At 39.3% G+C, this 15,766-nt stretch overlaps 2 protein-coding genes across 3 annotated transcripts in view; one reads left to right on the forward strand and one right to left on the reverse strand.

The window, feature by feature from the left end:
* LOC140232267 (gamma-aminobutyric acid type B receptor subunit 1-like) overlaps positions 1–411 on the forward strand; it is a 24,039-nt gene extending 23,628 nt beyond the window's left edge. Inside the window, exon 18 of the mRNA XM_072312400.1 lies at positions 331–411. Within this exon, the coding sequence (XP_072168501.1) occupies positions 331–411 (81 nt within the window). The remainder of the gene's footprint in view (positions 1–330) is intronic.
* On the reverse strand, positions 286–15,347 carry LOC140231593 (development-specific protein LVN1.2-like). 2 transcript variants are annotated; one of them, XM_072311739.1, is made up of 7 exons: positions 15,262–15,347; positions 9,144–9,281; positions 7,112–7,275; positions 6,388–6,469; positions 3,849–4,031; positions 2,361–2,464; positions 286–1,651 (listed from the first exon to the last, which is right to left on the reverse strand). In XM_072311739.1, exons 2-7 carry the CDS (start codon positions 9,244–9,246, stop codon positions 1,592–1,594), a joined length of 696 nt encoding a protein of 231 aa, XP_072167840.1. In that variant the 5' UTR covers positions 9,247–9,281; positions 15,262–15,347; the 3' UTR covers positions 286–1,591. The 2 variants fall into 2 exon arrangements, with proteins under 2 accessions (XP_072167840.1, XP_072167839.1); XM_072311738.1 differs by lacking the exon at positions 15,262–15,347 and having other exon boundaries at positions 9,144–9,400.
* Between the last annotated feature and the right edge of the window lie 419 nt (positions 15,348–15,766).

Genomic DNA, 15,766 nt, shown 5'->3' on the forward strand with positions numbered 1-15,766 from the left:
TCTGACTCTATATATTATAATTAGAGTTGTACGACAGCTACAGAGAAGCTTAATTTCGACTTTTCTGTGTTGGTTTCTTATCATTATTATACAGAGGTTATATATTCTTAGAGCAAAGGTGTCCAATGTGTGTTCATCTGAACTTGTATACTATTTGTTTGTCCCTTCACTTCTTTCCTCAAATACATGAATAAGTCATATTGACCAATGGCAGCATTATCAAGCAATAGGATAAAATAGGAGAGAAAGTACACCAGCCATGGAAACATCAAGAAAACCACAATATTCATTCAGCATTTTTTTTTATTCTCTCTGTCTTAACAACAACAGAAACTAGAGGAACGGGATATTCTTCTGGACGAGCTAACCAAACTGGATCGTCAATACTTTCCAACAGGCCAAACTTTGTAAACTCTACTGTTATGTAACACATTTATCTCTCACTTGAGTTGACTCATGTTTCTGTCCTTTCATGCATGCACTAAACTATAGACGTCATTTCTTACTGTCAATGTCTTTTTCACATACACTTGGCCTTTTTTGAAAGGTGCAAAGAATTATCTATTGTACGGAATGGTGGGATTCATTTTTAATCAATACATAAGGGTCTAATAAAGGTACCGTATTTAAGAATTAGCTGTACATGAAGAATCAAATTATTTCAAACGTGCCAAAAAAATGAGCTACTGAAAATGTCAGATTCAATTATTTTTCAATTGTTATATTGTTCTTACAGCTTTGACATAATCAGCGTATTCTTTCTGAGTTACATGCAGAGATAAACTGTATTTTTACTGAAAACATTCAGCCTAAACTTTAGCGTTACGTGTGGGGATATTTGACCATATAATATGGAAAGAAACTAGGATGCTGCCATCTTTACAAATATTGGTATGTCGTTAAAACTCACAAGAAGATTGTTTGTTTTACTTTGTTTTTGGATATCTCAGCCATTTCAAAATCGATTTTTGTCAAATGAACTTTGAATTCCTCTTAAAACTATACACTCGTTAAAATTTCATCAAGTGGTTTCCAAGTATCTTGCAAATGGTTAAAGGCTTACATTAAATGACGTAATCGCTACATGGAAATTACAAATCTAACACATTCAATTACGTGCATAGATAAGTACACTTACGATTGGTCTTATCAGACTGCATTGCCTCAGAGACAAAGTACAACAATCTAATTGGTTTCTTAGTGACTTCTGTGTATATACAACTTGTATATGATACGTTAATTACAGAGAAGACTGGTCTTTTAAATTGTACAGTTAGGTGTTCAGTTTCAAAGAGTGCAGAACAAGCGAACTACAATCTGTAATTTCCATACATCCACGTTCAGAGCCGAAATGTCTAATAATTTTATCGCTTTCACCATTTTACCGTTGAAAATAAAGTTGAAAATAAAGTTGAAGTTGCAGTTGTAGCAGAACTGTGACTGTGACAGCAAAAGTGGAATCTAAAAATGGGAAATCAGTGCATAAATCACAGGACGAAAATGAATGGACTCGTGTCCTGCCCAGTCGCTGCAAGTACTTAATTTCTTTTTATATTCTTTATGATCTCATTATCACAATCCACTGCTGTGTTTAGAAGGATGGCCAAGGAAACCAGGGCCTCTGATGAAGTCGTCTGAAAGTCACTCCACTCTGAGTAAAAGAAGATTGAAGAGTAAAACCAAATTCAAACACTTTAAGGTTTATTGGAAACCAGGAGGACTGAATTACGGCATTCACAACTTGTCGTCAAATCTAACTTTTGCTTACGTCCGCCAGATGTAGGTTCTAATGATGGAGATCATAAACGTGGATATTCAGACTGTAGATGAAATGTAAGGAACATAGCACTGTGTCGTAATTGAATCAGAAATGTATGTCTGGATGGGTTAATAAATTCTTACAGATAATTGGATACAATATTTTTTTTCTCCGTCAGTCATTTTGTGTCTTGAGCTTTCTTTGTGGTTGACTGACATAATTCTACTCTACTCTACACTATATATTGAAGGTTATTAGCCGCAGCCGTTATGGGCATGTCAGGGCCTATTACTCAGACATATAGCAGTGAGAAGTGACAAGGATCACATATATTTCCTTGGAAGTGATACTGAGATCTCTCTCGGGTCTAAACTTGACTCTTTCTTGCTGACCGGATACTGTACTCACTTGCAGCTGTTTGAAGGTCTGGAGAAGTGTCCAAGGTGTAATCCCTCTTCCACTTTACAAAATGCTACGACTTAAATTCGAGCACGAAACTAAATTTGAAGACTTTAAATGGAATCTAGTTTTATCATAGATTAAAGATGTTATATGCCTGTGATAACGAAGCTAAATAAGGAATAAATTGCTCGTTTCTCACCCCTTCTATCGAGTTGTCGCAGGTAGAAGGCAGCTTGAACCACCTGTCAGGATCGGAGATCGTTGTGGTCACGTTGGAATAGCCACCGGAACTGACCAAGGTTGCTATGACAGACAGAAACAGGGAAGGTCATAATCTAATCAAATGAAATCAGCTGCATTTGAAGCGAAAATCCAAATAATAGAATATTGCCAAGCTATTGTCAATAGGTCAATAGGTGATAAAAGTTGAGTTTTTCCAGAAGTGAAAACTACATTCACATCTTAGATAAGAATTGTCGCGTGGAGCTATTCCTGACGATTGAGTGAACGTGTATGCATGACCGAGCATTCATCTCGCAAGATGTTTCATCAGTTCTTGTAACTGTTTATACCTTTTCACTGACAAATAAATCATTTGCAACTTTGAAAAGATTCGCCATAAAGCCCGTATTCTATTATGTTCAAAGCAATAATATTCCGAGTTCTTTGAGCGATGTAAGACGAACGAAACTATTCAAACCAAGTGTTTCTATCATACAAATATAGATGTATAGTACTAATATGTATTTAAAAAAAAAAAAAAAAACTAATACACATCAGTGATGGCATCATCTACTCTCACGTATTTTTGAGTTGTCCTAAAATTAAACAAACTAACCCAAAAGCTCATTTTGCAACTGATTGTCTCAAAGTATTTTCGTCAGGACGATCACTTCTAAAAACCAAATACATTTGCGTTTCACGTTTTCATCTGGGCGAAATAAACGCCGGTCCGCCAGTAGCAAATGAAATGATTTTCTTTGCCCACGATGGCAGAAATGAAGAAAAGAAGATGGAGCTAACGATCTTGTTAAAAACAAACGTGAAACATTAAGATTTCAAGTAACGATATGTCGTATTGCAACAATTATACACTTGCCGCAGACATACACACACACACACAAACATCGTGACCCCAGCAAGATATTTTTTTGGTATTGATGTATCATAAAATGTGTATACTGTTGTGTGCATGGCGTGTTAAAGGGATTGTATAGTATCGGTTGACGTGAGGATTCAGCCTTTAACTATTTGCAAGATACTTAGAAACCACTTGATGAAATGTTAACTAGTATATAATTTTAAGAGAAATTCACAATTCATTTGACAAAAATCGGTTTTGAAATGGCCGAGATATCCAAAAAACAAATAATCCTAATAAAAGGGGTATCCCACCTTTTACATGCTTGGGATGCCTTGTTTTTGATATCTCAGCCATTTCACGATTGATTTGTTTTGATATCTCAGCCATTTCAAATCCAAATTTAATCAAATAAACTTTGAATTCCTCTAAGAATCATTATGTTCTTTCATATTTCATAAAAGGTTTCTCATAATCTCAAAAAATTATCATAAAAATGTTGGAAACCTGAAATCCCATCCCAGCCGAAACTGTACGATCCCTTTAACATGTTTAATGTGTGTTTGGTAAGAGTACGAAGAAGGCTGCACGTGTATATAGACGAACTTGGATAAGTGGTGGAGAAGTCTTGTCCAATCACAGTAGAGCTGAACGGAATACACATGTAGTCTGTAGCCGTGTAGTCTTGAGTGCCCTGGAATACCCCTGCTCTGGAGGAGTCTATTCTCCATGCATTCACTTTCAACTTTTCGAGACCGAAGGCGAAACTTCCTTGATAAATGGCGCTATCTGTAGGGAAAGTAAGTATTACATAATTCATATGCATGTGATATAATATTATATATATATATATATATCACTAAATTAACAAAGGCACTTATTGCAGTTTTTACATCAACTGAAACTTTTGTGACTGGTGACTTGATGTAGCTAACGTGCCAATGTCTATTACGTTTTTTCAAAGAAAAATTGACAATCATTATGGTATGAAATATTTTTGCGACGTTCAGTTCAGTTCAGTTCAGTTCAGTTCAGTTTTTATTTCTGCATTTCAAAATCAGTACAAATCAACAAATCAACAAAATACTTAGATAGTCATTTACAGAGCTAATATTCGTAACGTTTGGATCATACATACATTTTTTTTTTCAAGAACGAATATTATATATAAAAGGAAGCAATAGGAAATGATAAAAATTAAATGCAGGGGACCATCATCATAAGCTAAGCTTGACGAGGAAGATGGCCCCAGGTAAAGAGATACATAAAGAAAATCTCGCCACTCACTGAGTGGGGGGTAATTGTGCGAAGGGCACAATAAAGAGATACATAAAGAAAATCTTGCCACTCACTGAGTGGGAAGTAATTGTGCGAAGGGCGTGCGGTGCAGTGCGGTGTGCATTGTGCTGGGGTGAATTTTGTGTATCAGTGTGATGAGGTGAATGTTACTTCAGTTATGGCCGTGAACTCATTGTTTAGGGTGTTTGTTGACCAGGTGGTATGAATATTTATGTATCAGAAGTATGGATTATGAGGGTGTTTTTTAGTTCTCGTTTGAAAGTGTTCAACGACGTACATTGTTTTAAATTAGGGGGTAAAGAATTCCAAATATCTGGTCCATTATGTTTTAATGATTTTTGAGCTAAAATGATTCTGGGGTTTTCGAGATGGTAATCGGACGACTGACGTGTTGGATATGAATGAACGGTGGAATTTGGAGTGAAGAAGCCATCAAAAATTTTTGGAAGACAATTAAATGTATATTTATACACAAAAACAGCAGTTTGAAAGGTGTGAAAATCCTCAATTTTCAATGTTTTTAGTTGACGAAATAGGGGATTGGATGGGGATAAGTATCGGGAATTGGTAATTAAACGTACAGCACGTTTTTGGAGAGTAAGAATTGGATTAATTTTAGTTGAGCCACAGTTTCCCCAAACGATATTGCAGTATGTGATATGTGGTAAGATCAATGCATTATACAAAATAGTCAGGGAATTTTGAGAAATGAAGTTTTTCAGTCGATATAACATTCCTACAGTTCTTGAGACAGACGTGTGGATATTATGAATGTGATCATTCCAAGTTAAACTCGAGTCAATTGTGATTCCTAAAAATTTAGTAGATCTTACTTCAGTTAAGGATAATCCATCAATATTAATATTATAACTGCTGTTAATGTTCTGTGAAGCAGTAGATTTGAAACGTATAAAATTTGTTTTAAAGACATTAAGGGATAATTTATTACATTTAAACCATTGGGAGACTTTGTCTATTTCCGTGTTCAGAGTATTAAACAGTGTTTCGTGCAATAACTACGCGGTTTAATTCTACTTTTGTCGGCACAAAATATTTAATTGACCATGAAAAAACACACAAAAAATAAGGGTTCAACTTTGCACCCTATTTGTCTCTATAGCAGCACCCTAGGGTGCACAATTGCACCTTACATCATGCAAGTAGAAAATTAAATTTCTTAATATTTATATTCGTATCTACAAAGATGCAGACATATCCATCAGAGTGTAAGTTTGATCTTACGAGTAAAAACCTTGGTACTCGTGGTCCAAATTTTCAATTTACAATGTATTGTTTAGCAATGATTAGCACAAAACTGAGGGTGCAAATTCACACCCCAGCAGGTTCAAAATTCATATTGAACCTCTAAGGGTACAAATTGCTTATCAAGGTGCAAAGTTCCACCCTATTGGGTGGTTGGTTGTATAACGACAATTTGGGGGTTCACATTTGAACCCGTATTTCTTAGTGTGAAGACTAAACGCCGAATTAGCTAACAATGATAAATTTTTAAAAAAATCACATAACAATCAAGTTGAAGCACATGACTCTTATAGTTTAACATTACAATTTCAGAAATTAATATGAGAGTAACAAATTCCCTTCCAAATATTAACAATTTCTTGAAATAGAACCTCAAAGCTCGATTATAACAGCAAGAGCAAAAGCCGAAAAACATAACAGAAAGCAATTACCTGTATAGGATGATGCTCATTGCTTAGCTTGTTTTAAATACTAGTACAATGCCAATCAATTTATATACATTGATCAATGTTGAAGTGATACATTGCATAGCGGAAGCCCACACTGGACTCATTTTGCAATGTCCAATTGTTGTTTCCTTTACCTGGAATACACTGAACAGGTGGTGGAACATTAGTCAGGGACATCTTTAGGCATTTACTTCCCTCAATCAACCACTGGAATCCCTGAAGTAAAATAAATAAAATGATACTGTGATAATTCATCAGCAAGGTGAAATCATATCGGTAGAGAGATAAGATAGCGAGATTTGACACAAGCGATATGATTTTATGTTATTCAAATTCGTTATAGGTATTCATCTAAATACAACATAATTTTGGCAAAAATCCTTCACACACACACACACACACACACACACAAGCACAAAACAATGTCACTATCTGTTTACACAATAGTATGTAAAACATGCAAGGGACGACGAAGTAAAGAAATGACACATTTTAGCTTGGTCTCATTCTGTCATTTTGCCAGCATGTATCATAATTTCGCGACATTTTACTGTGATACATGTAGTGTAGGTCTATTTAGCTTACCCTAGCCGCAAACAAACCCTGAATTGTTTGATATTATATGGACAAAGGTAGCGTAATCAGCCAGTTAGCAATTACAATCGCAGCATGAGCAAATGTAAAGGTCATTCCAAGCCTTATCTTGAAATCGATTGGTATTTAAATTATTCAATTTACAAAGTAGGCCTACATCAAAATACATCACTGGATGTACACAGCATAAACACCTGTTCTCCTTTAATAATCTCTACCCTCCCCTTCCCTCCCCTCCCTTCCTTTCCTTTCCCGTCTACTTACTGCAGTGAAGTTCTGGACCAGTCGAAATTTAACCTCGGTGCCGTTTACTGGGTCCTGGTCGACGTAGTAACCAGTTACAGCATTAGTGAAATCAATAGCGCCCTCCAGGGCCTGCCTTGTAATAGTCATAGGTACATCTCCAGTTTGTGTGGTCACAACTTCTCCTTTAAAGTCATTAAAGCACAAAAACAATACAACAAAGGATAGATAACGGATTCATGAAATCATAGCAGGTATATCGTTGAGTCATCTCAATATATTTAAGTGCAGATCTTGGAGATCTTACTTATGCTCGGGTAACGCGCTGGCCCCTCACCCCGCACCCCCCCCCCCCCCGTGGTATTTTTGTTCAATTCTTTAAATAGTTTATTTATTTCCATCATCAAAAAAGAAAAGAAAAAGGGAACATGATCCAAAGTGGTACAAGTTTGCACTTTGTCTTTCATTTGTCTGATAAAGGTACTTTTTTTCAAATACAATATAAAGTATATGCACGAATGATGTCATAAAAAAAGAAACAATGCACTTTGCCATGGCAACAAAAATACTAAGTAATCATAACGATGGAAAACAGTGTTCCACTAAAAAGCCAAGCTTGTAAGACGTGGAACACTGGAACAAAACAACAACAGCACCAATTTGTTATACCAATAAAACATATTCATAATTGGGTCAGGATTAGAGTTTGTGCCAACCCCCGAAAAATTCCGAAGTTTGAGGTGAAATAAACGCGGCTTCTTGGTGTTCGCGCTGAATTCTCCTGAATACTGTCCTTATTATACTGTGGATGTTTTGCTTCCAAAGCATGTCGGGCTTGCCTTCTTTTTGCAGGACATTTCGCCACATGCATTGCACACAGTACTTCACGCTGCTTGTGCATACTGTACGTACTGTATGCTGGCAGGCTTCTAAAGAGGGTACCGCTAAAAATGTCGGGGGTGGGGAGGGGCGAGGCGTTAACATTTAGACCATCCCTCGATCCTACATGCTGACCTGATCGTGTTTTCCTCTAACAAACATACACACACACACACACACACACACACACACACACACAAGAAAAGGTCATGCATGGGTTGCGTTATGACAATGAAATATAACCTTCCAACGGCTTCGGGTGTGAGCAAGCTGAAGGCACGCCAGACGAGAACAAAGTACCAATGATTGTACCAACAATGATATACAATGGCAAACATTGTAGGCTTCTACCTTCTCTTTCTACACCGTGCTATATACTTAGTGTCATAAAATCTGCGAAGCTTTTTGTAGATATTATTTTTCATTTCATGGTATCCGCGGTAGATTCATACAATAGTGAACATAATATGTTTAATCAGGAAAGACTTCACCATCCTACTTTTGACACCCAGCCGATAAATGCATAGGCCGACTTGAATTTGTGAATGAGAATGTGAATGTGAATTGTGAGTTTGGTATTCATACTGATCGCCGGGGACTCAGTAGCAACTATTTTGGCAGTGGGAGAATGAAGGCATTACATCCTTGTCGGGAATCCAGGGCGGGAAGCCTGCTTAAAAGGGTCGGGAAGGAAATAAACTACACTGTACAGTTAATTCCAGAATCAGTACGAAGCATTGCACCAACTAATGGCCTCGACAATCACGTCAGGCTGCAACTTTTACTCTAACCAATACAACTAAACCAAAAGCTGAGATACTCGTTCACACATACACACATTCGATTTTAATCATCAAATGCCGAATATCCACTTTTTACATCGTAGTAGGCCTGTATCATTGTAAGAAATATTTACTTAAGTGACAGTTCCCGTGCTTGTAAATAATTGGTGTCTTCTTTTTCTTCTTTTTCTTTCACTTAGGCTAATTGGTGTATCTTTAAAGTGAAATATACGACATCGTCAGTGATTAACACATTAACAACGGCCATGCCAGACAAAAATTTGTGACTTTACACTCTTTATCAAAACTACTAAATGGATGGGTTGTTTTATACACCAACCAGCAGGACACGTGAATTCAATGATCATGACACTGAACGTGTGGCTACCTACCGTATATGAGCGTCATCTGTTTTGGAGCGCAGCACGGTATGGGAGGATCCGCCGACACCATGGCAGCTCCAGCCACCAAGCACATCGCAATCAACAGCTTCATGTCTATTTCCAGCTGCTACCTACAATATTAATGATCTGGAAAAGAAAATGTAGGCTACTCACAATGAGCAACCTCGTCTCGCCAGAGGAGTTAAATACAACTTCGATCAGTATGATAATGACTTCAGCTCTCTCTGACGGGAGGAATACTATAGTAGATTATCGCCGCGTCACATGATACTTTTGATATCACATGACAAGGGCAAAGTCAAAAGATCATGGCACGTGACCCATGGCACTTTGCTTTCCCATCTAGCTTGCTGACAAGTGGTGCAATCGTGGGTCGACCGTAAAGACCTCGTGACAGCATGTTGCATACCATGGGCGTAAATCCCGGGGGGGATGGGGGGGGATATATCCCCCCCTGAAATGGAGGAGGGGGGGATGGCCTGTACAATCATCCCCCCCTGAATTTTGAAAAAAAAATGGAGGAAGCAGAAATGTGATTGTATCAATTTTGGCATATTGCATGACGTTTGTACGCCGGCCTTCAGACAAGTAACAGAGCTGAACAGTATTCTATCTTGTAGGAAAATGTATACATAATTTTCTCAAGCGCTCGCTCGCTTCGCTCGCTCGCGAAGAAAGTAACATCGACATACACTGTAAGGTATGGCTCAGACGTTGACAACGCCAAATAGTATAGGCCTATGCTATGACGCGAGTAACTGGGGACCATCTGCAAGATATGTACGAAAACAAACAAACAAACAATAACAAGAACTATATTGCCATAATTGAACCCCCTCCATTTCCTGAATCATTCCTGAGAAACGACAGTGACTGGTGACTCAGTCAGGATACATCTATGAGCATACCCAGGGAAGATCAGGGGCGTCGAATCTATCTCGGGGGAGGGGGGGGGGGGGGGGGGGGGCAAAGGGGCATTTGCCCCGCCCCTACGGAAGTGTTTAGGCAGACAAATCATTTATCCCCCAAGCAATTCCCGAGATGAGGACAAATCTCGAACTTTCTTAATGGAAAATTGTCCAAATATCGCCAGAACTACGCACCAGATCGTTGTATTGCAATCATAAACATGCAAAAGCTCCGCTATACAGGATCCCTTTCGACAGACTTTGTACACTTTTGAGATTGACGTATATTTCCCTAATTTATCAAAGAGTGTGCAGCAGATCTTTCACTTAACAAAAGCACGCTCATATGCAGAGGCGTCGATGGGGGGGTGGTTTCCCCATAAAAGTGGGACAAACAAAAGCGAAAAATATAGCTACAAACGGCAGTGTTTGGAGTGTAAAATGTCAAAATTTTAAAGCTCGCTCGCTCCGCTCGCTCGCATTTAATCGCTATGCCATTCTCCTGATGCTGCTGCCAGTGAATGGCAACAGTTGCGCCCGGTGCGCCCCGGCCCCTTAATTTCCAAAGCGAAAAATATAGCTACAAACGGCAGTTTTTGGACTGTAAAATGTCAAAATTTTGAAGCTCGCTCGCATTTATTCATTATGCCATTCTCCTGATGTTGCAGCTAGTAATTGCCAGCAGTTTTCGCCCGATGCGCCCCCTTAATTTCCAAAGCGAAAAATATAGCTACAAAGGGCAGTTTTGGGACTGTAAAACGTCAAAATTTGAAGCTCGCTCGCTTCGCTCGCTCGCATTTAATCATTATGCCATTCTCCTGATGTTGCTGCTAGTAATTGCCAGTAGTTTTCGCCCGGTGCGCCTCCTTAATTTCCAAAGCGAAAAAATACTGCCCCTAACGGCAGTTTGGGGAACTGTAAAATGTCAAAATTTTCAAGCTCACTCGCTTCGCTCACTCGCATTTAATCATTATGCCATTCTCCTGATGTTGCTGCCAGTAACTGCCGGCAATTTTCGCCCTGTGCGCGAAAAAATACAGCCACAAAGGACAGTTTTTGGGACTGTATAATCACAATTTTCAAGCTCACTCGCTTCGCTCGCTCGCATTTAATCGTTATGCCATTCTCCTGATGTTACTGCCAGTAATTGCCGACAGTTGCGACCGGTGTGTCCCCCCCCCCCTTAGATTTCCAAAGCGAAAAAATACAGCCACAAACGACAGTATGGGGACTGTAAAACGTCAAAATTTTCAAACTCGCTCGCTTTCATTTAATCGTTATGCCATTCTCCTGATGTTGCATGCTGCCAGTAATTGCCAGCAGTTGTGCCCGGTGCGCCCCCCTTAATTTCCAAAGCGAAAAATATAGCTACAAACGACAGTTTTGGGACTGTAAAAAGTCAAAATTTTCAAGCTCACTCGCTTCGCTCGCTCGTATTCAATCGTTATGCCATTTCCCTGATGTTGCTGCCAGTAACTGCCAGTAGTTGCGCCCGGTGCGCCCCCCTTAATTTCCAAAGCGAAGAAATATAGCCAAAAGCGGCAGTTTTGGGACTGTAAAATGTCAAAATTTTCAAGCTCGCTCGCTTCACTCGCTCGCATTATGCCATTCTCCTGATGTTGCTGCCAGTAATTGCCAGCAATTGCACCCGGTGCGCCCCCTTAATTTCCAAAGCAAAAAAATACAGCCACAAACGGCAGTTTTTGGACTGTAAAATGTCAAAATTTTCAAGCTCACTCGCTTCGCTCGCTCGCATTTAATCGCTATACCATTCTCCTGATATTGCTGCCAGTGATTGACAACAGTTGCGCCCGGTGCGGCCCCCCTTGATTTCCAATTAAGCGAAGAAGTATAACTACAAACGGCAGTTTTCAGCATGTAAAAGCATTAGGGCCTATGTCAAAATTTTCAAGCTCGCTCGCTCCGCTCTCTCGCATTTAATCGCTATGCCATTCTCCTGATGTTGCTGCCAGTGATTGACAGCAGTTGCGCACGGTGTGCCTCCCCCCCCCCTTAATTTCCAAAGCGAAGAATATAGCTACAAACGGCAGTTTTTGGACTGTAAAATGTCAAAATTTTCAATGTAAAAAGATTTCACCGTGGGAGGGAGAAACCCCCCTACCATACCCCCCCCCCCTTCGCTTGCTTCGCTCCCTCACGATCTCATAACCGCTACCCCAATCCTGTCTACGCCGGTGATAGGCCCCACTATTTAGTAGGCCTTCGCAGTGATGTCGCACAGGCGGAGCAAGAGCCGAAATACCACGATTTAGTCATTCAATAATATATTGTGAATATTTCATTTTCTATTGGTTTTTTTAAAGAAAAAACAAACAAAAATTTCACCAAAAGTGTGCACCAGATCGCTGAATTTCAGGTCTGAAAATGCAAAATCTTCCTCGTGTGGGAGAGGGACACCCCCCCCCCCATACACACCCTCCCCCCGTTAACCCGGTCGCTCCGCTCTCTCTCACAGATATTTCAAAAACAAAAAATGTCTTCATACTTTTAAGGTCTGATTTTCCGCCGCAAGTCATCCGACAAGCAAAAAAAAAAAAAGCAACAACAAGAACAAAAAGTCTTCATATTTGCTGCCACTTTCCTCTCACTTTATATTCCATGCAAAAGAGTGGGACATCCGATCCCTGTAAAGTGTGCGTGTGTGTGTGGGGGGGGGGCAGCAAGCTTCTTCCCCCCCCCCCCCCCCCAACGCTGCGCCGGTCCGGTTATGGGCTTGTAATCGTGGTGATGGTGACCATCCCCCCCACTCCTCAGTACGGATTTACGCCGTTGGCATACTAGTATATATATGACATAATTTTATTTTTGTATTAAGAACAACCAAACTGTTGGACTGTATGCGTGGTATGGAAGAAGAAGAATAAAAATACAAAAACACACAAATACAAAAACAATAAATATTGAAGAGCTTGACAGCCAGACCTGACAGGGATGATGACTGATGAATATTTCATTACGACGAAGTCTGAGCATTGTGGTATGAACTGAGCAAATCTGTATAGGCATACGTTTGCTCTACACCTTTCACCTAGACATGCTAGTTCTCAGTGAAAGTGAAACAATGTTTGGTTTCATCCTACAGCATCGGAACACTTACAGAATGCTCGTAATCTTAAATCAACATCAGCCCAAGAAGCTCGATCCCCAGTGCAATCTCTCTCCTTCAAAGAGCCCCGGGAAGAATCATTTCCAATTAACTGTTTTTCTCACGAGCATTTAGACTGGCACTGTGTTACTTGCTGACCCGAATCAGAGGCGCACCAAGTCAACATTGATTTCCCGTTGTGACACACAACGATTTCGCATTTAGCAAAATATAACTTATGAATCAATGCAATTAAATTGAAATTCAGTGAACAAATCTTTTGAAATGTTTTCACACCAGGCTCGTTCTATGTCCGTATTCATGAAAATAAAAAGTGATAGCCTAAGATTTTCTTGTCACTCACGATTAGAGTCAGAGTTATTGGTTGGTTATTTCAAAAGCATTTATGAGAGGCGACATTCAGGGGGAGGATTATGATCAATGAATGGAAAATACACACAACGCTACATATAAGCCCCTAAGAGAAATTGTATACCGCAGTCTTTTTTGTATGGAGGAGTTTAACTGTGGAAATGCGTGCAAATTGTACTGATTTGTTCAAAAAGTATCTATGGTTGTTCAAGAGGTGAACTGAAAACATGAAGAGTAAATATTAAGGGGTTAAATGCTTCTTTTTTTTTTTGCTCAAATGTCTGTTCCTTTTTTATTATTATTTTTTTTTTTTTGCAATTCTTCGGGACCTATCCCAATTTTCTCAGTAACAAAAGCAGCTTGATTATACTCATAAGACAAAATACATTGTCGGAGGTGTAATGTAGACAGAAATAGAGAGATCAGACTTGTGTTGTGAGTTGACATGGTTTTTCGTTATCAATTTTCTAATCGCAACATTTATGATTGGTAAGTTGAAGATGCACATACATTCACAAATTTATAAATGTTTTCTTCTCATAATTCTGTCCAAAGGTATAAAACACGAGACTATTATTATGTTCCGTTTTGTTTTGAAAAAAAAAATGATTTTTTTTTTAAATTCAAATTTCTTTCTTTCCCCTAAAATCTTAATTTTCACCCCTTCACGTCCTCAATTTCTGTCTCTCCTTTTGTTTGTTTGCTTGTTTATTTATTTGTTCGTTTTTGGTTCGGTTGGCTCTAAATAAGATATAAGATCATTGGAAATTGACATTGGTTCTTTTGATCAAGACTTTGTCGAAATCAAAATGTTCTAATCAGTTTGTCCCGAATGCTGGAGGAATATTTCTGAATGCAACATTTTTGATTTCGTAAAAACTATAACTAGACGGACTGTTAAGGCGCTGATATGATGCGAGCTGTAAGAAGGTATAGTCGGTTGAAGCATATAATAATAATAATAATAATAATAATAATAATAATAATAATAATAAGGTCTTATTTACCCAGGGTAGCCTCTTCAGTGTTGCCACTGCTCTACCAGAGGGCCCTGCTATCATTTTTACCCTAGCGTTGCCTGGTACCCATTTATACACCTGGGTCGAGAGGGACACAGTGGGTATAATAATCTTGTCCAAGGACGTAAGCACTGGGCGGGATTCGAACTCGGGTCCTCCGATCGGGAGTCGGGAGTCTTATCCACTATGCCACAGCGCCCCAACAGTGAGATATAACGAGGCTTGTGGTCGGTTGAAGCATATTGATATATATAGTATATATCTCGGTGGGTTGAGACATTATAGAGATATACATTTCTCTTCTACGTGTTGAGGCGACCCGAATATTTATGTCAGTAAGCCCTCGTGTCTTCTGTAGAATGCCTTATGTCTCCCCATAGTGTGACGTGACTCTCATACCTCGTTAGCAGTCTTATACCACATGAGTAGCAGGATATTACACTGTAATCCATAACAAACACAAATTAACAGACACATACAGGCACGTGTACACATGGCAGGCAAACCACGCTCAAAGACATGCGCACACATACTCTTAGTACAGATGCAAATGCTCACCTTAGCGGCGCACGCACACATGTTTTCTATGTAACCCCGAACTTGGTAAAAGTGCACATCGCACCCAGAAAAGCTAAGCTCGCCCGACAACCTCTCCCAAGTCCAACCTCATCAGGGCGTAATTAATAAAGCATGCTAATTACCCCACTGTCGACGCCTTCTAGCTTCCTGGTACTCAATTACTCATGACCTATTCCAGGAGAAGCGGCAGTACGTTCCAAGTTACCTTGAGCATGCCACCTCAGACAAGGTCCAGACAGACGATGAGGGCGACACAAGCTAGACACGCTTAGAGACAGGGTAGACGGTGATGATGAGAAGACGAATGGCATGATGGGAAGGAAAACAGGGAGGACGGATGAAAGGATGACATTTAGAAGGTTAAAGAGGGAAACAAGTAGAAGAGAAAGGAAAAGAAATAAACCGTAATGCGTGGAAAAGAGATGGAGGCTATTGAAAGAAATGGAGGGAAAAAGAGCATTTAATTTCTCGAGAGAAAAGTGTATATACATTTTTCATGGAAGGAGATTACATTAGACTTTTACAATATTAGCGCAATTACTTTTTCCCGTAAAGCAGAGTTTTGCTTTATTTGAATGTCAGCTACTATTTTTCCTTCACCGTCTCAGCTGAATGTCAGGTTAGTGA

Source organism: Diadema setosum, chromosome 8, assembly GCF_964275005.1.
Source record: "Diadema setosum chromosome 8, eeDiaSeto1, whole genome shotgun sequence".
Taxonomy (NCBI): domain Eukaryota; kingdom Metazoa; phylum Echinodermata; class Echinoidea; order Diadematoida; family Diadematidae; genus Diadema; species Diadema setosum.

What these genes read in the sequence shown, in the direction of transcription:
- LOC140231593 (XM_072311739.1), bottom strand. Translation starts at nt 9,246, where the DNA reads ATGAAGCTGTTGATTGCGATGTGCTTGGTGGCTGGAGCTGCCATGGTG. An exon ending in TGGTCCAGAACTTCACTGCA is followed by an intron (nt 6,470 to 7,111) that starts GTAAGTAGACGG and finishes ATTTTACTTCAG; the next exon opens with GGATTCCAGTGGTTGATTGA. An exon ending in ACCTGTTCAGTGTATTCCAG is followed by an intron (nt 4,032 to 6,387) that starts GTAAAGGAAACA and finishes CTTTCCCTACAG; the next exon opens with ATAGCGCCATTTATCAAGGA.